Source organism: Heterodontus francisci, chromosome 14 (assembly GCF_036365525.1).
Source record: "Heterodontus francisci isolate sHetFra1 chromosome 14, sHetFra1.hap1, whole genome shotgun sequence".
Classification (NCBI taxonomy): Eukaryota; Metazoa; Chordata; class Chondrichthyes; order Heterodontiformes; family Heterodontidae; genus Heterodontus; species Heterodontus francisci.
The window spans coordinates 19,450,659-19,477,120 of record NC_090384.1 but is presented as its reverse complement, the minus strand read 5'-3'; the positions used below and the strand labels follow the sequence as shown (position 1 = coordinate 19,477,120).

The following is a 26,462-nucleotide window of genomic DNA, read 5'->3' as shown; positions in this document are numbered from 1 at the left end:
GGGAATTCCTTACGTTAGGAGTTGTGTCCCCAGTGGCAGCATAGGCCTTGTCTGAACTCAATGCCAAATGATACACTTGGGGCCAGGTGAGGTCCAGGGTGAAGTAAAGGCTTCATTGCTTCCCCCATGATGGTCCACAGAGAACAGCTAAGGGATGGTATTTTGGGGGCGGAATAACCATGTAGTCCAGCCCCACACTGGCACACTTCAGCTGGTGGGCACAATAAATTAGCCCTTAGTGGCTGCCATTGGCAGGCAAATTAAAGAGCTTTTCCCTGCTTCTTGTTCATGTTGGAGGTTCCCGGTGGGCGCATCTCATCGGCTGTTTTGTTTTGAGTTTGTGTCTGCCAGAGCCCTCCAGCACATGACCTTGTCCTGGGAGGGATACTGCTTTGCATAGGGATAGCAGGCACACATGTCCCTACAGAGGCATATTGGGCACTTGTGTGTACCATCCTTCTGGAGATTTTGGCACCTAGTCACTATTAGAGAGCGATGGATCTCAGGCATGCTATATATACCTTACAGGCCTATACATTTATCACCACAGTCAGTCCATATAATTAAATAATAAATAAATTCTCACATTTCTTTGCGATATGAAGTGCCTTTTCCTTGGTGGTGCCTTTTGGTCTTCTAAAGATAATACACTTCATCTCACTGGGCATACCTGCCTTCTGTTTAATTTAGAGCCCCTTATGGGTCAGGGATGTGGCAAGTCTCAGCATATGGAATTCCCAAATTTGGGCCCACTGCCTCCACATTAATGGCCTTGTAAAGAGTCGGCAGGACAGTCCATTCTTTAGTAAGCTGAGTGAGAATTCCCAGCTGAGGTCAGAACCCAGTGTACACAAGCCCTGTTCTTTTCCTGAACTATTGCAGCAGGACATTATAGCTTAAGCACAGTTGGAGGAAAACACTTTTCCTGCAACAATGTAACATTTCCATTTCCCTTAACGGCTATTCTATGTCTGCTCTGGGTCAGAATAGCTATTAATGGACATCTTTCCTGCATTATGGGTAGTTTTCTGTAGAATTGTACGCAGTAGAACTGGATTAAAACCCATTTCATGTCAGTCCTTATGGATGGCAGAGAAAATAAACTTTTATCCCTATTTCATCTGTGCTAAGTTTACCTTGGCCCTGAGGTGAAAGAAAGTGTGCTAACCTGAATGATACCACACACCTCTACACATTTAAACTACAATAAAATGATAAAATATAGACAGCGTTAAACCAACTTTTAAAAAATATAATGTATATTATTTCAGCAATTATGTAAAAAGGTAACTATAATCTATTTATTGGAATGCACTTACTTGTGTACTGGTATCTGCCACATCATATTCAGAAAAATAAGCAGCTCATTGCTGAATTACCTGGGTATGATTTTAACTGAACCAAACTTGCTACTGGGACAGTAACAGTCTTAAAATGGAGTTGATAGGCTTACTGCCCCATTGATGGCAACAGTTCGGCTACTGATATTTTTGAAAAAACCTACCCTAAATGGTCAGAGTGCTCACCTATTTCGGCTGGTAGACTGGTTTACTTTGCATATCAGGGACCTGTGACTTACATGTTTGGGCCATGCATCTCAGTGGCGAGAAGTAAATAAGGCCTGAGCTCAAAATGGCTCACATCCCGTCACGGCATGATGTGCAGGTGGCCAATACTTTACATTGTGGATCAGCTGCCTATAAAGAAACTGCCTGGTTTTTATTTCATGTCGATAGAAGGTAGGTTCGACTGCTTTCTAGAATAGGAGGCCAATCTGTAATGTAAGGTTTATGCCCCGGGTGGACAGTTGAAGACCTAGTTTCAATTTACCGGTGTGAATTGGAAAAGTTGCATCCATTTTCAGATTGGCTTTGAAAAAACTACTCATACAAAAGAATGGCAGGTGCATGTTGTCATGCTTGAGCCCCACCTGCCAAGAATGAGGCACATTAATTTGTTATGAACATTGATTTTAAATTGTTGCTGCAGTGAGAAAATGACATGTTAAACAGATCAGCCATATCTGGAAAAGATATTTGCATATTAACAGACAGTGCTTGGAAGGACAAAGGACTATTTCCTGACATATTCAACCCACAATGGACCTTGATCACCAGGTATTGTGTGTAAGAGCAGCATTCCAGAGACTGCTAAAGTGATACAATCCAGGACTGGTTAGACCAGTTGGTCATGTGATTAACTGGCTGTTCCATGGTCTTTTGAACTAACCACAGAGAGTTTGTACTCAGAAAGACTGTTTGCTCCTGGACTGAGAAGATCTCTCCTGTCTGCTCCCATCTCTTTCTCACAAGCCTCTGGATCCAATGAAGATATTTGAACCCCAAGAGAGAAAAGTCTCCCACAACGAACAAGGATTAAGAAGAATACTGGGCCCCAACGAAAAGCAAGATCTGCCTACAATCAAAGACTCTACAGTGAGCTCGAAGAACCATAACAAAAACTCTTCAGATATTGCCTCAAACTTTTCCACTTTATTTTTCTTCTGCTCTTTTCTGTCTCTATTTGCATGTGTGTATCACATATGCATGCTAGCGTGGGCACGTCGTGTATCCATAGGCGTCAACCAAATTAGAGTTTAAGTTCAAGTTTAATAAATTTCAACTTTTCTTCTTTCAACCTAAGAAAACATGTTTGTGCTGGTTTCCTTGCCTTATAATTGGAAAGCAGTGAACAAGGATTCACCAAGGGGGAGCTAAAAACAGTGTGTTTAAAATTAAACCCTGTTACGGTAAGACCGGGTGAAGGCTGAGAGGGACCCCTAGACACCTTCCTCATCTGGTCGTAACAATGTGAAAAATAGATATGGAGTTCTTCTCACTATATTGTGTCTCATTACGTGCTATCACACAATGAAATTCCATGTAACAAAGTAACAATCACTTACTGCACACAGTTTTTGTGCAACAATCATCATCTGAGATTGTTATATTAATATTGATAAATCCTTCTCCTTCACAGGGCATCGTGGGGAAATTAGGACAATTGTGTGGTTGGCAGATGACACGTTGTGTGATTTTGTCACAGATGCAGTCCTGGCAGTTGAACTTAAATTTTTCATCAAACTATTAAAAAAAAAGAGAATAGCGATTGACCATTAGATCAGGTACATTGTGATTTTTATGCACTTACTGCTCAGGAGCACGGAGCTGAGAAGGAGATATTTTACAATTTCTACAGCAGTACACCCGTCAACATTAACTGTAGCACAAGTTATATGCAATCCAGAGTTTGTGAGCGGTTTTATAGTGTTTAAATGAGCAGCTAAACATTTTCAAAAAGGGGAAAAGACCATTGCACTCATAAATCAAACCCTTTGGTATAGATTTCATCCCAAGTTATCTGCTTATGCACCATATACCTCCATCCCTTCTGTTACATTTTTGGCTTTTGGTTATTACTTTTTTCACAGAAAAACTTAGAGAATGGGATAAGTTTAAACAACATAAGAAATAGAAGCAGGAGTAGTCTATACAGCCCCTTGAGCCTGTTCTTCCACTCAATGAGATCATGACTGATCTAATCTTGGCCTAAACTCCACTGTCCTGAATACACACTATTGCATATATCCTCAAGGCTACCTTTGCCAATTTGATTTGTTTAATCTATATAAAGATTAAAATTGCCTATGGTTATTGCAGTACCTTTCTTACAAGCCCTCATTATTTCTTGATTTATACTCTGTCCTGCAGTGTAGCTAGTGTTTGGTAGCCTATAATTCACCGGTGACTTAATTCCCTTGCTATTTCTTATCTCCACCCAAACTGATTGTACATAGAGTCATTCTAGCACAACAGGAGGTCAGTCAGCCCATTGAGTCCATGCCATCTCTCTGTAGACCAAGCCAGTCAGTCCCATTCCTCCATCATGACCTTCATACATGATAAAAAGCCTTTAATTTTGTCTTTTTACCATTTATCCTTACTCTGACTCTATTTGCTGGTGTACGCTTTTGTTTGAATGCTCCGCCCCTTCCCGTCACACTCTGGTTATCATTACCCATATAGCTGCCTTGCACTATTGCCTTGTCCTTCCTCTTTAACTTTCAAAATTTCCCCTCCTCGATCGAATTTAATTTAAACCCTCTATACAGCCCCAGTTATTCAATTTGCCAGGACATTGGTCCCAGCATGGTTCAAGTGAAGCTGGTGCCAGTGATCCATGAATTGGGAGCCTTCTCTCCCAAACCAATCATTGAGCCACCCATTCAACTCTTTGATCTTATTGACCCTATGCCAATTTGCTCATGGATCTGGCAGTAATCCAGAGATTATTACCTTTGTGATTCTGCTTTGTAATTTAGCCTCTAGCTGCTCATACTGCCTTAGCAGAACCTCTTTTTCAGTCCTACCTATGTCGTTGGTACCATCCCACTCCAAATTCCTCTCCAGCCCAGAGGAGATGACCTTAACCCTGGCAGCAGGCAGGCAACACAGCCTTCAGGACTCACGCTTTTGGCTGCAGAGGACAGTATCTATCTATCTATACTGTCCCCTACCATGACTACATTCTTTTTTTACTCCCCCACCTGAATGGCCTCCTGCACCACTGTGCTGTGGTCAGTTTGCTCATCCTCCCTGCAGTCCCTGCTCTTGTCCACACAGACTGCAAGAACCTCATATCAGTCAGGCAAATGCAAGGACTGAGGCTCTCCCAACACCTAGTGCATTGCCATACCTGCCTCACTCATAGTCACACCCTCCTATTCCTGTCCACAGACCAAATCTGAAGTATTTAACTGAAGGGGTGTGACTGTCTCCTCGAACAAAATGTCTGGGTAACTTCCTTTCTGATGCATTACAGTGTCCAAAGCTTTGACCCCAGCTCATCAACTCTAACCAAAGTTCCTCGAGCTGCAGACACTGCAGTTGTAGTCGTTGTGGATCACACTGGTGTCCACCAGCTCCCACATGCTAAGGTTGCAACATATCATTTGTCCTGCCATTGTGATTGTATTTTATTTCACTAATCAGGTTTTCAAGTTTAAAAATATCACTCAATTGTCTATTTATAGCTTTTAATCTAGTTAATAATCATAATTTAGTAAATGTAGTTATATACTCTAGATCTCTACTGTAATTTAGCCCACAGCCCTAATTTAACCCTATTTGTTGATTTTTTATATATACCAAGCAGCGCTCCTTACCTCCACCTCACTGAATTCCCACACTCACCAAATTGTATTTTAAAATAATATTATTTCAAACAGCTATAAAAAAAAATTATAGCCATCTGAGGTGTGTAGTGAAGCCAGTTTGTGAAATCTTGCAGCTCAGTCTATTTCAAACAATGAGTCAATTGCCTGTTATCTCGATTTGAGTAGTAAAGTTTAGTTGGGCAAATAATCGTATCGATATGTATTAGTGTTGAATAAATTCATACCTCTTTCGGTAACCCATCAGGCCCAATGCATCCTGCAAAAACAAACATATATATGTATAGAAAAAGCACATTTAAAAAAATCTTTAGGGCTGAAGAATTACAGAAGGGACACAAATAATGAGGGAAGATATTCAAAGAAGTGCAAAAATAAAGAAAAATGGGAATGAGCAAGAATATTTACCACATTTATCAACACATAGGTCAGTGTCAGGGCTGAAAAGAATGGTACCCTCTGAGCAGAAACATCCTTCCGTTATGTTGAGACCAGTCCAATCTGCATTGCTTTAAAAAATGCCAATATATAAATATATATATATATATGTACTTATTAGCACTGTATACATAATTGATGGGAACAAGTAATTTAAAATACATTTTAATTGCTAATATACTTGGTTTTAGAAACAGTGGGCTGGATTTCAAACGCTTGCTGCTGCTCCCAACAGTGCCAAAAAAACAATGGCGACCCCCGGGTGTAGGCCACGCACTGCTGAGTGCCGTGATCTACCACATGGCGGCTCATTTAAATACCCAGGTTGGCCCGTTGGTGGACCATCCAACGCTGGCAAAGGCGTCACCTGTCTGTGTACAGGCGCTGGCGCCATTTTCAAAAGGCAGCAAGCCCTGCCGACACATTTAAATTTTTAAGGAGACACCACTCCAATGTTGCAAACAAAATTCTAACGCCGCTTTCCCACCCCCCCAATAACAATAAAGTTAAGTATCTGTCCTTTTCCCCCCACAAAATACTTATCTTACAAATATGATCTTTCCCAGCCCCCAAAACTGTACAAAGTTCACAGTGCGCCCCTTCTCACCATCCTCTACATTCATGACAGTTATTAGACCCTGTCCTCCCTACTGCACCAAAAATCTTAACTCCCCCACACCCCACCCCTACCATCAGTGTTGCTGCTTTCCCCAGACGGGGATGCGAAGACGCATAAGTGCTGGCTGCCGTACTGAAGATCACAGCAGGCCGTGAAGATGCCAGGTAAGTTTTATTTAAATGTATTCATTGTGCTACTTTAAATATGTTAATCCAGGTCCAGTCGTTGGGGGGCCGCCACGGACCCTCACTGCCGCCGGGAAGATCGGGCCTGGACATCCCGGCGTCGAGCTCTGTCGCGGGCCTCTGCCGGAGCGATCTTCTGGTCCCCCCCCCCCCCCCACTCCACCCCCCAGCATGGAGCCTAGTGTCGGAAACCTGTAAAATCCAGCCCAGTGTGATATTCTATTTCCGTGCTTATCATAACTAACCTTGAAGTGCAAGTCTGCTCCTGTTCAAAGATTTCACACGCTTTGTAAACTTTGTTTAAAGGACAATTAAAAGCTGTATTGAAAAATAAAAATTAAAAAAAGGTTCTTGTCAGACTAGCAACAATGCTACAGATCGATATTTTAATAGAATTTGCACTTCTTAAAGATTAAAGGAGCCTATCGGAAGCATAGTGGCAGACTTTAGATAAACAGGGAAAAATCCAGTAAGTAACATCACAACACAGCACAGAGTGTGCAGTGGTGCACGTAATTTATAGGTAAGTATTATGTTTATTGGTTAGTGTCTTTAGTGGTTAGTGTTTGTGTTTTCATGTTAGCTAAAAACTTAAATAAGCTAAAAATAAAAAAAGGATCTGCAAATAAATAGAGACTAAGAGTTAAGGGAGCTTGAGCATCTGGGAGAGAGGTTTAAAAGCACCTAAAGTGACATTAGCACAAGGAAAGGAGCTGACTGAGTGACTGATGAATGTGTTTTTTTTTATCCCGATCAGGGACAAGACTTAAGTTTTTTTCTGTAAGTTTAGATTGCTGTCCAATAAATAGAAACATGGCAGGGCACCTCAGTTCCACTGAATGCACATCCTGTGTCATGTGGAAACTCCAAGATGTTTCTCGTATCTTGGACAAACACAAGGTGCAGGAAATATCATCAGCTGGAGCTCAAGGTCTGAGTTTTAGAGTTAGAGCAGCAGCTGGCATCACTGCAGTGCATCTACAAGGCTGAGAGTTACATGGATAGCTTAATTCTGGAGGTGGTCACCTGCAGCTTTCGAGTGTGCAGGCAGAAGGGAATGGATGAGCATCAGACAGACAAGCAGGACCAGATAGGTAGTGCAGAAGTCCTGTGAGTGCATCTGGCTCTCTAACCAGAATTCAGTTCTGAATACTGGTGAAGGCAAATTCTAGAAACTACGGCCAGAGCAAAGTCTATGGCAGCATATGTGGCTCAGCTGTATAGAGCAGCGAGAAGAGGAAGGTCCGAAAACCTGTCATAATAGGGGTTTCATAGTTAGGGGAATAGACAGGCATTTCTGCAGCCACAACCATGACTCCAGGAATATACGTTGCCTCCCTGGTGCTCGAGTCAAGGATGCTACCTCCCAGCTGTAGAATATTCTAAGGGGGGAGGCTGAACAACCAGAGGTTGTGATCTGTATCAGTATCCATGACATGGGTAGAAAAAGGGCTGAAGTCCTGGAGGCAGATTTTAGGGAGTTAAGGAAGAAATGAACAAGCGGGACCTCAAGGTAGTAATTTCTGGATTGCTACCAGTGTCACGTGTTAGTAACCACAGAAATAGGAGGATAGTGCAGTTAAAAGAATGATGGTGCAGGAGGGAGGGCTTTAGATTCCTGGGGCATCGGGACTGGCTCTGGCAGAGATGGGACCTGTATAAGCTGGATGGTTTGCACCACTACAGGGCTGGGACCAATATTATCAGGGGAAGTTTGATAGTGTTATTGGGGAGGGTTTAAACTAACTTGGCAGGGGGCTGGAAACCTGAATGTAGATTCAAAAGAAAGAAAAGCAAAACTCCAGAACTGGCTCACCTCTGGCCAAATTGTTCCAGTCCAGCTACAACACTGGCATCTACCTGACCAAGTGGAAAATTGCCCAATTATGTCTTGTCTGCAAAGAATTAGTTACAGCCTGCTAACCCAAAAATGTCCCATTTATTGCTTCTCTGTTTTTTGTTCCTTAGCCAATCCTCAATGCGTGTTAATATATTACCCCCAATTGCCTGAACCATTTTGTTGCTTTTTGAAAGTCCAAATCCACTATATCCACTGGTTCCACTTTATCCATCTTACTAGTTACAGCCTCAAAAAACTATCAGATTTGTTAACCACAATATTCTTTTCATAATCTGTGTTGACTCTGCTTCAGAAGGAATAGAAGGATATGTCGTAGAGGTTAGATGATGAATGTGTTAGGAGGCCTGTCTGGAGCGTAAGCACTGGCATGGACCTTTTGAACTGAATGTCCTGCTTCTGTGCAATATCATGAAACTATGTAATACTTACAGCATTGTCCCTTTGTGTAATTTCTCCAATCAATGCAGATGTGATGCGACATGCACATAGATGCATAGGTTTGCAAACTCGCACACACCATAGAGGTACCTGGCAGTACACATTCATCATGCACGCATGCCTGATAGTAGAGGTCCGGTGAAATGAAATTATGGCATTCTGCAAACAATCTAGAAATGATATAAGTCATTAAAAAATGATTGAAACTTTTCCTTGATAAAAAGCATGGCATAAGTGCAGAGTAAAGCTCCCTCTCCATTGCCCCATTAAGAATCCCCTGGTCAGGTTCAGAATGGGTTAGATGCAAAGTAAGACTTCAACATTTCCCCAAAAACTTGCTTTGACCACAAGTATCTCTGTTGCACAAATGTGTTATTTCCACTAATCCATGAGACCCACCGCCTGCTCCCTGAATCCCATTCTCACTAAACTGCTTCCATCTATTTCCCCTTCCTGGTCCCCATGCTGTCAGATATTGTAAATGAGTCCCTCTGCTCCTTTTCAAAACTGCTGCTGAGAACTCTTGTTCTCAAACAATCTATTCTTCAACCCTCTGTCTTTACATATTGTCCCTGCATCTCCAATAACCCATTCTTCTTCAAATTCCTTGAGCAGTTTGTTACATCCCAAATCCTGGCCTTCCCTTTAGTAACTCGCTGTTTGAATTGTCCAATCAAACTTCTGCCCCTCACGATCAACAGAGGGAGCAGGGAAGAAGCTACCTGTTTGGTGAGTATCTGGTAAGTGATTAAGGTCCATTCTAATCCTAACGTTTAAAACAGTAAAGGAACTAGTGGTAAGCTGAACGAAATATATTAAAAAAAGGAAAATAAAATAAATTGAATAAAATAATTAAGTAGTTAATTACAACTTTAGATTGTAGTGGGCAGTGTTTGGAGTAGAACAAGCCCCTAGCGTAATTAAAGGGAGTAACTAAGTAAACTAAAGGTAAGTCATAGCTGGAGAGCTCGCACCCATGATATGCTCCTCCTGCGCTATGTGGGAAATCAGGAACGCTTCCAGTGTCCCTGACGACCATGTGTGCAGGAAGTGTATCCTTCTGCAGCTACTGGCTACCTGCATTACAGAGCTGGAGCATCTGTGATGCTGAGATCATTGTGGATAGCACATTTAGCAAGGTGGTCAAACCACAGGCAAATGCTGCAAAGGCAGAATGGGAATGGGTGACCACCAGGCAGAGTAGAAGAAGGCAGGTAGCGCAGGAGTCCCCTGTGGCCATCTCCCTCTCTAACAGATATACCACTTTGGATATAGTTGGGGGAGATGGCTCAGGGGAAAGCAGCAAGAGCCAAGTTCATGGCATCATGGGTGACTGTGCTGCACAGGAGGGCAGGAAGAAGAGTAGCAGGGCTATAGTGATAGGGGATTCAATCGTATGGGGAACAGACAGGCATTTCTGCGGCTGCAAAAGAGACTCCAGGATGGTATGTTGCCTGTCTGGTGCTAGGGTCAAGGATGTCTCTGAGTGGCTGGAAGGCATTCTGAGGGGGGAGGGCGAGCAGTCAGTTGTCGTGGTAGATATCGGTACCAGCGATGTAGGTAAAAAAAGGGATGAGGTCCTACAAGCTGAATATAGGGAATTAGGACATAAATTAAAAAGCAGGACCTCAAAGGTAGTAATCTCGTGCTAGCGAGAGCAGAAATAGCAGGATATATCAGATGAATACGTGGCTGGAGAAATGATGTAGGGGGGAGGGCTTCAGATTCCTGGGATATTGGGACCGGTTCTGGGGAAGATGGGGCCAGTACAAGCTGGACGGGTTGCATCTGGGCAGGACCGGATCAGTTTACTCGGGGGGGGGGGGGTGGGGGGTGGATGGTGTTTGCTAGTGCTGTCGGGAAAGATTTAAACCAGAATGGCAGGGGGATGGGAATCTGAGCAGGGAGACAGAGGATGGGGAAACAAGGATAGAAATGAAAGACAGGAAGGTAAGAAGCAAAAGTAGAAGGCAGAGAAAACATGGGCGAGAAACAAATGGGGCCATAGTGCAAAATAAAGCCAAGATGACTAACAATGTTAAAAACATAAGTCTAAAGGCATTGTGTCTTAATGCGTGGAGCATTTGCAATAAGGTAGATGAATTAACAGTGCAAATAGATATAAACGGTTATGATATATTTGCGACTATGGAGACATGGCAGCAGGGTGACCAAGGATGGGAACTGAGCATTCAGGGGTATTCAATATTTAGGAAGGACAGGAAAAAAGGGAAAGGAGGAGGGGTAGCATTGTTAGTAAAGGAGGAAATCAATGCAATAGTGAGAAAGGATATTGTCTCGGAAAATCATGATGTGGAATCTGTATGGGTGGAGCTAAGAAACACCAAGGGGCAGAAAATGTTGGTGGGGGTTGCTTATAGTCCCCAAATAGTAAGGGATGTAAGGGATGGCATTAAACAGGAAATTAGAGACGCATGCAATAAGGGTACAATTGTAATCATGGGTGACTTTAATCTACATATAGATTGGTCAAACCAAATTAGCAATAATACTGTGGAGGAGGATTTCCTGGAGTGTGTACGTGACAGTTTTTTAGATCAATACATTGAGGAACCAACTAGAGAACAGGCTATCCTAGACTGGGTATTGTGCAATGAGAAAGGATTAATTAACAGTCTTGTTGTGTGGGGTCCCTTGGGGAGAAGCGACCATAACATGATAGAATTCTTCATTAAAATGGAGTGTGAAGTAGTTGAATCCGAAACTAGGATCCTGAATCTAAATAAAGGAAATTACAAAGGTATGAGGTCCGAGTTGGCTTTGGTAGATTGGGGAACTTTGCTAAAAGGGTTGACGGTGGATAGGCAATGGATATTTAAAGAAGGTGTACATGAACTACAACAATGATCCATTCCTGTCTGGCACAAAAATAAAACCAGAAAGGTGCCTCAATCGTGGCTTACAAAAGAAATTAGGGATAGTATTAGATCCAAAGAGGAGGCACAGAACATTGCCAGAAAAAGCAAAAAGTCTGATGCTTGGGAGCAGTTTAGAATTCAGCAAAGGAGGACAGAGGTTGATTAAGCGGGGGAAATAGAGTATGAGAGTAAACTTGCGGGAAACTTAAAAACTGACTATAAAAGCTTCTATAAATATGTGAAGAGAAAAAGATTAGTGAAGACCGATGTATGTCCTTTACAATCAGAAATGGGGGAAATTATAATGGGGAACAAAGAAATGGCAGAACAATTAAGCACATACTTTGGTTCTGTCTTCACAAAGGAGGACACAAATAACCTCCCAGAAATGTTAGGGAACCAAGGTTCTGTGTACAAAATCATGAGAGGTATAGACAGGTTGGACAGCAAGAAGCTTTTTCCCAGAGTGGGGGATTCAATTACTAGGGTTCACGAGTTCAAAGTGAAAGGGGAAAAGTTTAGGGGGGATATGCGTGGAAAGTTCTTTACGCAGAGGGTGGTGGGTGCCTGGAACGCATTGCCAGCGGAAGTGGTAGACGCGGGCACGATAGCGTCTTTTAAGATGTATCTAGACAGATACATGAATGCGCAGGAAGTAAAGAGATACAGACCCTTAGAAAATAGGCGTCATGTTTAGATAGAGGATCTGGATCGGCGCAGGCTTGGAGGGCCGAAGGGCCTGTTCCTGTGCTGTAATTTTCTTTGTTCTTTGTTCTTTTAATGAGAGGGAGGAACTGAAGGAAATCAGTATTAGTAAAAAGATAGTGCTAGGGAAATTAATGGGGTTAAAGGCTGACAAATCCCCAGGGCCTGATAATCTACATCCCAGTGTACTAAAGGAAGTGGCCCTGGAAATAGTGGATGCATTGGTGGTCATCTTTCAAAATTCTATAGACTCTGGAACAGTTCCTACAGATTGGAGGGTGGCAAATGTAATCCCACTATTTAAAAAAAGGAGGGAGAGAAAAAACAGGGAATTACAGACCAGTTAGCCTACATCAGTAGTGGGGAAAATGCTAGAATCTGTTATAAAGGATGTGATAGCAGAACACCTAGAAAGCATAAACGGGATTGGACAAAGTCAGCATGAGTTTACAAAAGGGAAGTCATGCTTAACAAATCTACTGGAGTTTTTTGAGGATGTAACTAATAGAATAGATAAGGGAGAACCAGTGGATGTGGTGTATTTGGATTTTCAGAAGGCTTTTGATAAGGTCCCACATAAGAAGTTAGTGTGCAAAATTAAAGCACATGGGATTGGGGGTAATATACTGACATGAATTGAGAATTGGTTGACAGACAGGAAACAGAGAGTAGGAATAAATGGGTCTTTTTCCGGGTGGCAGGCAGTGACCAGTGGGGTGCCGCAGGGATCAGTGCTTGGGCCTCAGCTATTCACAATATATGCTGGGGAGACCAGAACCAGGGGTCACAGTCTCAGGATATGGGGTATGCCATTTAGAACCGAGATGAGGACAAATTTTTTCACTCAGTGGGTGGTGAACCTGTGGAATTCTCTACCGTCGAAGGCAGTGGAGGCCAAGCCATTCAAAATATTCAAGAAGGAGATCGATATATTTCTTAATGCCAGAGGGATCAAGGGATATGGGGAGAAAGCGGGAACAGGGTACTGAATTAGACGATCAGCCATGATCTTTTTTGAATGGCGGAGCAAGTCCGAAGGGCCGAATGGCCTACTCCTGCTCCTATTTTCTATGTTTCAAAGCACTAAAATAACTCTAACCAAAATCACATACAACTTTTGCTGAAACCGTAACCTTAGTACGTTAATGTTGCTCAACCTCTGCAGCCTTATCGTCATCTCCAATACTCCTCCAATGCCACTGCTCTGTTGTTCAGTTCAGTAGGACAGCTCTTGTTTGGTTGCACTCTTATTAATTGATTCATAGCCAAAGCATCATTTCCTAGCTAGATGATACCTCATAAGTTCACCAAGAATCCATCCTTGGACCCCTTCTTTCCTCATCTATATACTGCATCCTGGCAACACTATCCAAAGCCATGGGGTCAATTTCCACATGCACACTGATGACATCCAGCTGTACCTTGGCACCAAAACTCTTGATCCCTACTGCCTTTGTACACTGAGACATTCAGTCTCGGATGAGCTGCAATTTCCTCCAGCTAAACATTGGAAAGACTGAAGCCATCACCTTCACTCCCCACCCAAAACTCCTTACACTTGCCACAGTCTCCTGAAAACCCATCAGTTTGAATAAGCTTTTAGTCAACCCTCCTAATATCGCCTTCTTTGGTTCAGCATCTATCTTTTCCCCTACACCTCTGTTAAATGTCTTGTGATATATTTTATTCACTAAAGATGCTATACAAATGCAAGTTATTATTGTAATCATCTTAGTAAGTGGGCAACAGAGTGACATTTGGTTCCAATTATTGTCAGTTTTCTTTTGTTAGATAAAGGCAGTTTCGCATTACCAGTCTTGTCTAATTTTCAAGTTATCAGGAACAGGAAAAAGCTCACTGACCTGGACAGTTATGCCATCTGAGTCTCTAAATGCTCTAATTTTCTCACAGTTCATTATGGTCTAAAATTGCCATTACATGTTTTGCAAAAAGTTCGCAAAAATTAGAATCAGCTAACACTTGAAAATAATTGTTCGGTGCTCTATTTTGGAAGAAACGTTGTGTGAGCTAGTGAAAACTGTAAAAGTGAATTGATAAGTCTCATGAAACATTCAAATTTGCTGTTATCTAGTTCGTTGACTAATCAAAAACTTTTGGTCAAAACTTCTTGATCTTAGAAAACCTCAGATAATATATATGCAGTAAAATGTCTTACTCGCTTGTAATGAGCTTGCAAAGAGAATTGGCACTACAAGGCTTTTGCGTTGTTTGGGGACTGAATGTGATGTGAGGTCTTGGAGTAGGTAGTGATGAGGGTGGTCCATTGCAGTTTGGCTTGTTGGAATCTTGGACTTGCCAGTAATGAGCCATTTCGGAACAGGATGATGCAGGCTTTCCGCTGGGCAACATACAGTCATCATTCTGAATGTTATTACACGTTCCTGAGAAGACAGATCATAGAGCGTGTCAGTTTATTTCTTCTAATGTATGCATCCTCTTTAGAGGACCTTTTATCTATTAAAAGCGATATTGTTATGCATTGGAGAATTCTGGCAAACTTCATAGACTATTCGGGAATAACTCGTTACATAAACTTTTGCTCAAAAAGATAAATTCATAGTGATGTGCATATTTTTGATATTATTCTTTATTAATTTAAATTCACTTTTGCCTCAGTGCAGAATTAATTGGTGGCATGAGATCACAATTATGTTTCTGCAGGCAGCTCTGTCTATATCCAGCACTGCATTTGATGTGAGGTCAGAAAATCTCTAAATGCAGATTTTCATCTTGCAATTTGTAGCCAAAACTTAGGATATATGGAAATTCTGATATAAAATGTTTTTTTCCCTCAATCATAGTAAAACAAAAATCTGGTGAAATCAGTTACAAGAATTGCATGAGTATTTGGGATTAAAAATAACAACAGCAGGTTGAAATTCCACTATGCAATATTTCTAATGCATTGGTTAACATATTTGCATGAACGTTTTCTCCTGTTTTAATGAAGTTACTAACTGGTTTAAAATAAATGGGTCAATAAATAAATAGCGAACAAAGGAATTTCAAGCAAACTTGCAAGAAATGTATCACAATCACACAATCAACCTTCAACCGCAGACTGCAATCAGAAAACTTCAGATTTAAGCAGTGAAACAAGTTGGAAGGAACAAATATATCTCTATATTCCTATATACGATTACAACCTATACAATGTCATTATATTTCATACTTCAGTAAAGTGTATATATTTTCATTTTTGCTATGTCTGAGAATATATACCATATATCCAGTCTTTTATAGGAAAAACATATTTCCAATCTCAAGGCTTGTTAATTTGATAATCATATTCTAGTTTTGTGCTCGAAGTAACCTTCTATGTCTATATCATCATTTTTTAAAAAATCACATATTCTTTCAATTCCTTTTCTATTGTAAAGAGAATAGCTGAACCATGCCGACTAATAAATCATAAATTTGATCTCTTTTGTGACTGAGTTAGCTGATCTTAGCTGTGGTGACAGTAGATCACGAGGGTTGGCCACAGTGGTCATTGTTTTGACAGGGAAATCATCCAGGATATGATTAGATTAGAGATACAGCACTGAAACAGGCCCTTCGGCCCACCGAGTCTGTGCCGAACATCAACCACCCATTTATACTAATCCTACACTAATCCCATATTCCTACCAAACATCCCCACCTGTCCCTATATTTCCCTACCACCTACCTATACTAGTGACAATTTATAATGGCCAATTTACCTATCAACCTGCAAGTCTTTTGGCTTGTGGGAGGAAACCGGAGCACCCGGAGAAAACCCATGCAGACACAGGGAGAACTTGCAAACTCCACACAGGCAGTACCCGGAATCGAACCCGGGTCCCTGGAGCTGTGAGGCTGCGGTGCTAACCACTGCGCCACTGTGCCGCCCATATCTGCTCCTGATGACTATCTAGCCACCCCTCTTAAAGTATACATATATCTACTGTGGTCAAGGACAACCTCTACAATCAACAGCTCTTCAGTACATAGTGTCAGGGATTTAGCACCAGATAGTATCCAGCCCTCTGTGGAATTCTATCCAGAGAATATCCATACTGTGAGGATGTTCACCCAGGGACACACATAATAATATTTATTGCAAAATGATCTATTGTAACAGAATATATTTATAAGATCTGACTTTAACTAGATTATGTATGCACCTCCTTGGTGCCACACATCATCCAACAGATTGAAGGGAAGACAATTTAGTTAATCGTAAGTCTCTGCCAACATTGTTGGCAGTGATCGGTGAAATACAACATAGCAGCCCAGAATAGCTTGTCTTTCTCTTTACCACTGAAAAAAATGGCTGTGATTGCTGACAACGCAACCACTAGGTGGAGTAGTACTAGCACATGTGCAAATGCAGCCTCTTCCACTGAAACATCACTGTCCGCGACATCTCAGGCAGCTGCCAGGATTAAAGACGGTGCTGCTCAATTTATCACAAAAAACAAATTCAACCTGAAAATCCCCGCAATAGCTGCCATTGTCACCTCCATCCCACCCCAACAGTCCTCCGCTCCCTCCTGCCATTGCGCTTCTCTTTACCACTCCCTCCTGCACCTGTCTTCTTGCTGCTCAATCTCTGCTTCCTTCCCTTAGCCACTTGCTGTGGCCTCACCACTCTGCCCCACCTCCAGTTGCTCGCTTCCCAGTTCCCCCATTCCCCCCCCACCCCGCTCTATGGCTGCTCACTCCCCACTTCACCCTACCCCCTCAGCCGCTTCCCTCCTCTCGACCACTCGCTCCCACGTTCTATCGTTCCTTGCCGCGTCGTCCAAAGAAGCAAGGTGGGCCACGAGGGGTGACGGGGCAATGTAGTAGTGAGTGGCCGAGAGGAGGGAAGCGGCGCAGCGTGGAGCTGGCAGCTGGGGAGCGGGGACCAAGTGGCTGGAAAGCGAGGTGAGGAGGGGGGAGTGGAAGGGAGGAGCAGAGAACTATTGGCCAAGGGGAGGGGGAGAAGCAGTGGCGAGGTCTGCAAGGTCTGGAATGAAGGGAAGCAGCTGGTGGCAGGATTGGGGGGAGAGAAAGCGTCGAGGGCGGAAGCGAGTGGCCGAGGGGTGACAGTAGCCAGTGGGGAGAAGGGGGAAGTGGGCAGGGGGAGCGAGTGGCTGAGGGAAGGCAGTGGCATGGCGGGGATCGAGCGGGGTGAAGCGGGGAGGGTGGGAGGGAGCGGGGTTCTGTTCGGGTGAATGGAGATGACTATTGAGGGGTGAGGACGTCATCACGTGGTGACGTCATGCGCGCATTCATACTGGCAGACTGGCAAATGTTCGCACGCATTGATGACGCCTGCGATCGCTCTGCGCATGGTCTGCGTTGTCAGGAGTCACTTTGAAAAAATATACACTTCACTTGGCACCCTCCTCTTGACAGTACATTTTCTTCAGCTAGTGGCTCACAGGCTCAGAAACTGCTCACTTGACTTTCAAGTTATTCATTCTGTAGGCACTTATAGTATTTCAAATGCTTTTAGAAATAAGGTACAAATGAAAAATGAAATACATATTACAACGTAGTTACTTAGATTTTCTCTGAAGACCTTATGTATTCATAAACAAAACTGTCTTTGCTGTACACATACCAACAACCAAACTCTTAAATGCCTTATTTTAGAGCTTGATAAACAATCTACATTCTTACCACACAGCCCCTGTGCATTGTTTCCAAATATTTTATTTGGAAGCTTGATTGAGAAAGATGGACCATTAAAGATAAGTAGTGTCTTTAGTTCAGGAATTTCAAGCATCACGCTAACACCTGAGCTGGAGATCTTCACGCCATCTCTCGAATAGGGTAGTGACACAATACTGCTACCAACAGTTACCTGAATAATAGGACAAAGTGTCATGATTTTTCGAAATAGCAATGTGGGTTTACATAGAATGATGCAGCACCAAAGACCATTCAGCCCATCAAATCTGTGTTGGCCCTTTGTTAGAGATAACCAATTAATCCCACACCCCTGCTCTTTTGCCACAGCCCTGTACATTTTTTCCCTTCAAATATATATCCAATTACTTTTTAAGGGGTACTATTAAATCTACATCCACCACCCTTTCAAACAGTACATTCCTGATCACAACAACGCACTGCGTAAAAAAATGTTTTCTCAGTTCACCTTTGGTTCTTTTACCATTTACCTAACCTTTCTACAGCTGGACAAAATTTTTCCTTATTTACTCTATTTACTTCATTTACTTTATTTTGAATACTTCTATTAAATCTCCCCTTAATGTGCCCTGCTCTAAGAAGAATAAACCCAGTTTCTCTCGTCTCTCCCCATAACTGAAGTCTGTCATTATTTATTTTATTTATTTAGAGATACAGCACTGAAACAGGCCCTTCAGCCCATCGAGTCTGTGCCGTCCAACAACCACCCATTTATACTAATCTGTCATTAATCCCATATTCTCTACCACATCCCCACCATTCTCCTACCACTTACCTACACTAGGGGCAATTTACAAAGGCCAATTTACCTATCAACCTGCAAGTCTTTTGGAGGTGGGAGGAAACCGGAGCACCTGGAGGAAACCCACGCAGACACAGGGAGAACTTGCAAATTCCGCACAGGCAGTACTCAGAACTGAACCCAGGTCGCTGGAGCAGTGAAGCTGCGGTGCTAACCACTACTCCTCATCTCTGGTACCATTCTAGTATTCTCTCCAATGTCAACAACAACTGTTAACACTACTCTCTGCTTTCTGTCTCTTAGCTGATTTTGAATCTATGCTCTACTCTCCCTTTATTTTGGGCTTTTAATTTTAATAACAAGTCTATTATGTGGTACTTTATAAAACGCCTTTTGAAAATCCATCTACAGAACATCAATGATACTATCCTCATCAACCTTCTCCATTTCTATATCAAAGAGCCCAATTGGGTTAGTCAAATACTATTTGCCTTTAATAAATCTGTGCAAACTTTCATTTATTAGCCTATACTTTTCCAAGTGCTAATTTTGTCGCTGATTAATGTCTCTTAATGTTTCCCACTACTGGCATTAGGCTGACTGGCCAGTAATTGCCAGGTGTATACTCCCCTTTTTTGAACAGAGGTGTAACAATTGTAATTCTCTAGCATCACCCTCATATCTAAGGAAGATTGGAAGATTATGACCATAGGCTCCACAATTTCTATCCAGGCTTTCCTCAGTAACCTAAGTTGCATCTGGTCCATGAGACCTTTTTACTTTGTGTACTGACAATCCTTTAAATATTCTCTCTTTATCTATTTATATCCTATACAATATTGCTACTACCTTCTCATTTGCTGCTACATTGGCAGCATCCACTTCTCCAGTGAAGATAAACGTGAAGTATTCATTTAGTACCTCAGCCACACCCTCTGCCTCCAAAAGAAGACTTCCTTTTTGGTCCCTAATTGGCCCCACCCTTCCTTTGACTACCCTTTTATATTAATATGTTTATAAAAGGCATTTGGGATCCCCTTTGCATTAGCCACTCACGTGATTGCACTCAACACATTGTAAAGTGCTCCCAAGGAAGAAAATGCATAATAATATTTACCAGAATCTGAACTCCAACTGTAGCAATATTTGTAATCTGTATGTCCAGTTTTTTAAATTTCACTATAATAGCATGTAGACAGGAGATTCTCTCTTGTGCATCACAGTGGTAGTTGTCAATGTAAATACCAAAATTGTTAACCGATGCACTCATTTCTTCTACAAGGACGTAAGTGCAATTTCCTTCATAGCTGTAATGTTGTCCATCAAATGTAACAATATGTGAGCCACCCCATCCATTGCAATAACCTGTGTCGAGATTAAATTTGAATAACAGAAAGTTAATCTCAATCATAACATAGAAATGGTTTCTTCTAAAGAAAGCAGTATAAAATCAATTCAACTTGTGATGTTCTTCACATATTCACTTACTTTTCGTTATTCACTTCTTCAAAGTAGTGGCTAAAACTGTTACAACCAGAGCAATTATCCCACAATAAAATCAAATACAGGAAATGATATAATGATAGTTAATACTGACGTGTTAGCCATTACAAATACAGAGATGTAGATAAGCCCAGAATTGGATTTCAGAAATATGACACTGCTTAATTTTCTGTTGTTTTCCTTTCTCCAAAGCGGCCATGGTAACGCTCTCTCATTTAGTCACCACTAATATCTTCCTGCCCACTGCCGACCAGTTCATGCCTGTCACCCTCGTGATTTTCTGGTGTCTTGCTCTTTTTACCCCTCTTTTTAATGACCCTAACTCAGCACCATGGTGGATTTTCTGTTCCTTTCACTTGCAAACTGCGGGCTGGATTTTGTCCGGCCAGCAACAGTCGGAGTGGAGGCATGGGGGTGCTGAAAAATAGCGATGGACGCGCTCACCCAGAAACCTGACATCATGACGTCAGTTCCAGATTTTGTCAGCAATGGGAAAGCTCCAAGGTGGCATTGTCGCTCCGATGCGGCTGTGCTCTAATTTAAATTGAGAAGAGCTAGTTGTAATACATTTGCATTGAACTGATCGCAATTTAATGCGGGGGGGGGGGGGGGGGGTGGGTGGGTTGCTGTTTAAATTTAGCCAATGGCGTGCAGACATAAAGTGCCTTCTGATCCTCAGCCATTTAAAGGTGGCAGCACCAAGGCGAGGCCTCAGTAATGCCGTGGGAAGGCAGCCATGGGGAGCAGTAGTTAAAGGAAGAAGAGGGACCGGAGGCCATTTTCAACCTGCAGTGCTGGGCATTCTGCACAGTGAGCTCATTGTAGGGTGTTAAGGGTCCAGTGGGCACAGTATTGGGTGCAAGGGTTGGGTGGGCTGTATGTTGGGTGCAAGGCTTTGATGGATTATATCTCGGGCGCAAGGGTTCGGTGGGCATAGTATTGCATGTAAGTGTTCAGTGGGCTATATCTCGGGTGCTGGGCTGTCTGCAAGGGTGGGCACTGAGGGGCATTAGCGCATATTCTGAGGGGAGTAACAAAGGGAAAGGGGCCAAGGCATGTTCACCTCTGGAAGGACAGCACTCTAAAGGACTGCTGGTCAGATGGCATGGTTCTCATACATCCATCTTTTTGGACCCCATTCCCCACTCCGTGCCACGCAGCAGCGGCTCAAAGAGAGGGAGGGCCAGGATGCAGCTGCGCCCACCCATGAAGCACCAATAGGAGAGCAGCAGCAGCTGGCCACGTCAAGAAGGGGCTGCCCGCGCCACAGATGTAACAAACTCGACTCAGCTACCTTCAAATGTCTTACGGCACTGTCAAAGCAAACTATAGTGCTCCAGGGGCCATCACTGACTTATGCGCCATGCTGCAGGATGTGTTGCGACCCATGGGCTTTGCTGAAGGCCCAATTCCCGTGGCCTTGAATCTTTACACATTTAATTCTTTCTAGGGATCCAATGGAGACATGTGTGGGGTATCCAAAGTAGCAGCCCACCACTGTATCAAAGAGGGGACCAATGCTATGTTCAAGAGGGCCAGTGACTATGTGTGTTACCAGACTGACCATGACAATCAGGAGGAGAGGGCAGTCAGCCTCGAAGCCATCATTGGATTCCCCCAGGTTCAAGATGTCATCAACTGCATTCATGTGGCCATAAAGGCTCCCATGGAGCAGCCAGTCGCCTTCATCAACAGGAAGAGCTTCTATTCAACCACTGAAAGCATTTCCTGCAGTACTTCGACAGTCCCAGATGCCACAGTTTTTCAGGTTCCCCGCTTGCTCTCAGGGAGGGATACCTGGGGATAAGGGCTACCCATTGAAGACATGGCTACTGCGCATATGAGGAACACTCACACTGCAGCAGAGGAGAGGTACAACACTTGCCACGGCTTTACACAAGCAATCATCGAGCAGGCTATTGAGCTGCAGAAGATGAGCTTCTGGTGCCTTGATCAGTCCAGTAGAGCTCAGCAGTATTCCCCAGCAAGGGTCTCCTGTATTGTGGTGGTCTGCTGTGCTCTGCACAATTTAGCACTGCAGAGGGGAGAGGCCTTCGTGAAGAGGACATGATTGATCACCAATCCTCATCTGATGAGGAGGATGCGGAGGAGGCCACTGAGCAGGCAGCACTGGATATTGAATCGCTTACACTGGCAGCCAGGCACATCGAGAGACGTGCAAGGGACGCAAGAAACTATTTCATACATAGCCGGTTCCTTCCACGATGATGGCCTCTCAAGTAGACTCAATAAAGACTCACTTCCCCTGTCACCACCTCTCTATCTCAATTCTGCACCTGGCGTCCAGCTTGACCCACGTGCTCTGGCACATCCGAGACGCTTACCAAAGGCGGCCTGTGCCTACACTGGCAGCCCACTGAGGGAACGAGGGTGAAGGCAGTGTCTCCCAATTCAGGCATGAAAGAATGAGCGTTTCTAACAATGAATGTGAACTCTATTTCTGACACCAATCGCAGAAAACAATATAAAAGGCAAATGCAATGCACCCATGAATTTTCAGGTGTGTCTAGGCGCTCTTCTTTATACATTTCCATGTGCTTCTATGTGGTGTGACCCCGGTGCTGTCAGCTGAGATAGAAGTAAGCTGTTGATCTTGCAACATTGGACCCAGTTCCTGGGGTGACTCCACAGCTGCTGACCTCCTCTAAGATCTCCATCCAGGCTTGCTTGGTCAGGCGAGAGGATCCCTTCTTGCCTTCCCTTGGAAAGAGCACCTCTCACCTTTCCCTTGCAGCCTGGAGGAGAATTTCCAGGGAGGCATCACTAAACCATCGGGCCACCCAGTATCTAGTCCCGGAGATGGTCCCAGTTTGCCCCCGCTCTGTCCCGACAGTCAGCAGTCCTGGTGCAGAGGGGTGCAGGCAGTCCAGCTACAGCAAGAGCAACAGCAGTTGTGCAGCCGGGTCCAGGATTTCTAAAGAATATCAAAGAGGTCCAGCAGCACTCCAGGTTCACTGCTTTACTGAACGGCAGCAGTGCTTTAAAAAGGGTGCTGGCACCTGCATTGCAATCATATGGCATTAGCAGCAGTGCCTCGGAGCCTGCCCTCATCATGCCCCAGGCCTCCAATTGGTTAAGTGGCTGGTCGCTGTATGATCACGGTCAGTCGGCCGCACACGTCACATGCGGCAACGTCACCCACTTCTAGGGCTGCCGCGGGGACCTGTGACAGGCTGACAAAATTCGGCCCTTCATATCAGTTTTTTTTTGTCTGTTTGTGGGATGTGGGCGTCACTGGCCAGGCCAGCATTTATTGCCCATCTCTAATTGCCCTTGAGAAGGTGGTGGTGAGCTGCCTTCTTGAACCGCTGCAGTCCATGTGGTCCATGTTCACTAACAGTGCTGTTTAGGGGCGCTGATTCAGCTTGATTTAACAAGGTGAAAGTCAGGTGAGAATCAGCATGGTATGATACAAAGACATGTCAGCTTGAAATTCTTAACTTCTAAAAACTATATGTTGTGCACGTGATGAAATAATGCTGCTTCTGCATATGATTTACATGCTGACCATATCAAACATAATATCACATTAAATATTAGATAACAGCAAAGATGTTTTTGCACAAAAAATCCTGATTGTTCTAGCATTATGACATTCATTGCTCATTGCACAATAAAACTACTTAACATATTTAGTAATGTTACATCAAATATCGTACGCAAAACATTCATGACACGGTCAGAAAGCACTGATATTTCGCAGTTTGGAATACAGAAACTATGTCAGTAATAACAGTTAATAAAAATAGATTTGATAAAAAAATGCTTTTCTGCCAACTCGGCGGTACTTACAGTCACATTCGTAATGGTAGCAGCAATGATTTTCATCATACACTTTGACAGGTTGACGGCCATTGACACATTGAATAGGTTCAACAGTGGGACAGACCACAGGTGTTATCGAAACAATATTATTTTCTATACATGTCGCCATTAAACAGTCACAGAGCAGCCAAGTCTCATTATACTGCAATGAGTAGAAAAACATTTTAAAGATATTGAGAACATGTGGGCATGATACTAATATGGTCTTTACCAAACAACATTTAAACATCTGTTATTCGTGAGTATGTGTTTTCATGCATTGCTGGTTAATTTATCATGAGTGTTCATTATCACTGTCTCCAGCTGATTCTGACCCCATATAATGATGAGTCTGCACTATGTTTGCATTGACAGTACATCCAGTTTTTGTTGGATAGTTTATCCTAATTTTCAGCTATCATCTTTATACCTTAAGCAGAATGGGAAAAAATAATCTGATCCACAGAGATCCTGCACTCACCACTAATGGCTTCTCATCATCAATGCTACACTGCCACCCTTATGCCAAGGATGTACTTTTCTGGCAATGAGAATCTCTATTGGCATTTCACTACTGCATAGTGCTCCAAGTACCTCATTCAGAACCAAGGATAATTTGACCATTAACACATCTAGAGTTTGAACTTTAGACTCCTAAGATTGGAATTATCCTACTCAACATTATCACAGGCCAGATATCCTAACTATTATGTGACATAACTGATTTGATTTCACAATTAACATTGTCATATTATCTTCGCTATCAAACATGCCAAATGTGAGGAGTTTGAACTGTATGCAATTATCGTGATTGCCCATTACAAAATAAAACTGACATTCTCTTGTTACCAAAAATGTGGCTCTATAATGTAACATATACTTGCCAGTCTTGGAGGATCAAAATCTGGACATGCTGTTATTTTTGTGGTAGACTGAGTTGGTATAGTTGTGTAGCTGGCACTACTTGTGGATACAATTGTAGGAACAGGTGTCATGGTTCCACAAGGCCAGATATGTTTTTCAATATTACAAGTGTCATTGCATTTTGCAAAAATGCAAAATCCAGCGTTATCAGTGTAGTTATATATAATTTCACCTAAAATGTACGGAAAGGAAAATTCATAATTTAACTTGCGTTTTTAATACTATACAAAGATATACAAGATTCAGAACGGGCTTTCCACGGTATTAAACAACAAACATTACAATAGATCAAGTGTATCCTCATGATACAATTATTATTCTGTGGCAGTTTACAAAGACTATTGATATTTTAACAACACAGTATTACAGGAACTTCTTGTGGAAAAAAAATCCATTTGCACAGCAAGCCAGCCAATACACAAGGTCAGTTTTTTTAATTGGGTTTACCAAAATTCATCCGTCTCATAGGCCCACTTGTGAATTGTGAATGGGAGTTTCTTCAAGTGCATAATAGAAAAGAAATCACAAACAATGTTATAGTAATGAAGAAGAGCAATATTACACTGTGAAGATCAGCATAGCAATGTTATAAATGGTGTTGTTCTTCATAATGATCCATGCTGAAATTCTATGAAATGAGAGGAAATAGCAAATACAAAATTAAGCTAAACACCAAAATTAACAGAGAAATCTAAATCTAAATAGCAAAACTCCACACGATGCTTAATGGTAATGTAAGATACAATCATTTAAAGTGTAAGTATTATGGTCTAATTTTGAATCAGATTAACAACTAAAACTTAATTATTGTATGAAACCAGTTTCTGAAAATTGCAATATTCTTTACATCTGAACGCAAATTGTTGCTGACCCAATTTATTGGGATTCTAAAATCTTTCTTGATTGTCTTGGGTGTGCTTCTACATTATGTTTTATTCTTTTCATGGGATGTGGGTATTGCTGGCAAGGCCAGCATTTGCAGCCCATCCCTAATTGCCTGCTAAGCCATTTCAGCGGGCAGTTAAGAGTCAACCACATTTCCGTTGGTTTGGAGTCATATGTAGGCCAGACCAAGTAAGGACAGTAGATTTCCTTCCCTAAAGAACATTAGTGAACCAGATGTTTTTTTTTATGACAATCGTTGATAGTTTCAGGCGGCATTACTGAGATTGGCTTTCAATTGCAGATTTTTATTAAAGTAATTGAATTTATTAATTAATTGCTTAAATTCCACCAGCTGCCATGGTGGGATTTGAACTCATGTCCCAAGACATTAGCCTGGGTTTCTGGATTACTAGCCCAGAAACATTACCACTACACCACTATCTTGCCCTATCTACCAACCATCATAAAATCATAAACTAACTGTCACATACTGAAACAATTATGGTGTTTCATTTCCTTTTAAAAATGTTTTTGATATGAAAATATTATATTCAGGTAACAATGTGCGATACATCATGAAGAATTAGCATACTTCATAGG

General features: G+C 42.5%; 1 protein-coding gene across 1 annotated transcript in view; it reads right to left on the bottom strand.

Moving 5' to 3' along the window:
* Positions 1 to 26,462, bottom strand: part of LOC137376884 (mucin-2-like) — a 134,648-nt gene that overhangs the window by 24,116 nt on the left and 84,070 nt on the right. The window contains exons 40-45 of the mRNA XM_068045841.1: positions 24,938 to 25,149; positions 24,042 to 24,216; positions 19,843 to 20,090; positions 17,954 to 18,137; positions 5,401 to 5,432; positions 2,906 to 3,083 (exon numbers count right to left, since the gene is read on the bottom strand). Coding sequence (XP_067901942.1) covers positions 2,906 to 3,083; positions 5,401 to 5,432; positions 17,954 to 18,137; positions 19,843 to 20,090; positions 24,042 to 24,216; positions 24,938 to 25,149 — 1,029 coding nt within the window. The remainder of the gene's footprint in view (positions 1 to 2,905; positions 3,084 to 5,400; positions 5,433 to 17,953; positions 18,138 to 19,842; positions 20,091 to 24,041; positions 24,217 to 24,937; positions 25,150 to 26,462) is intronic.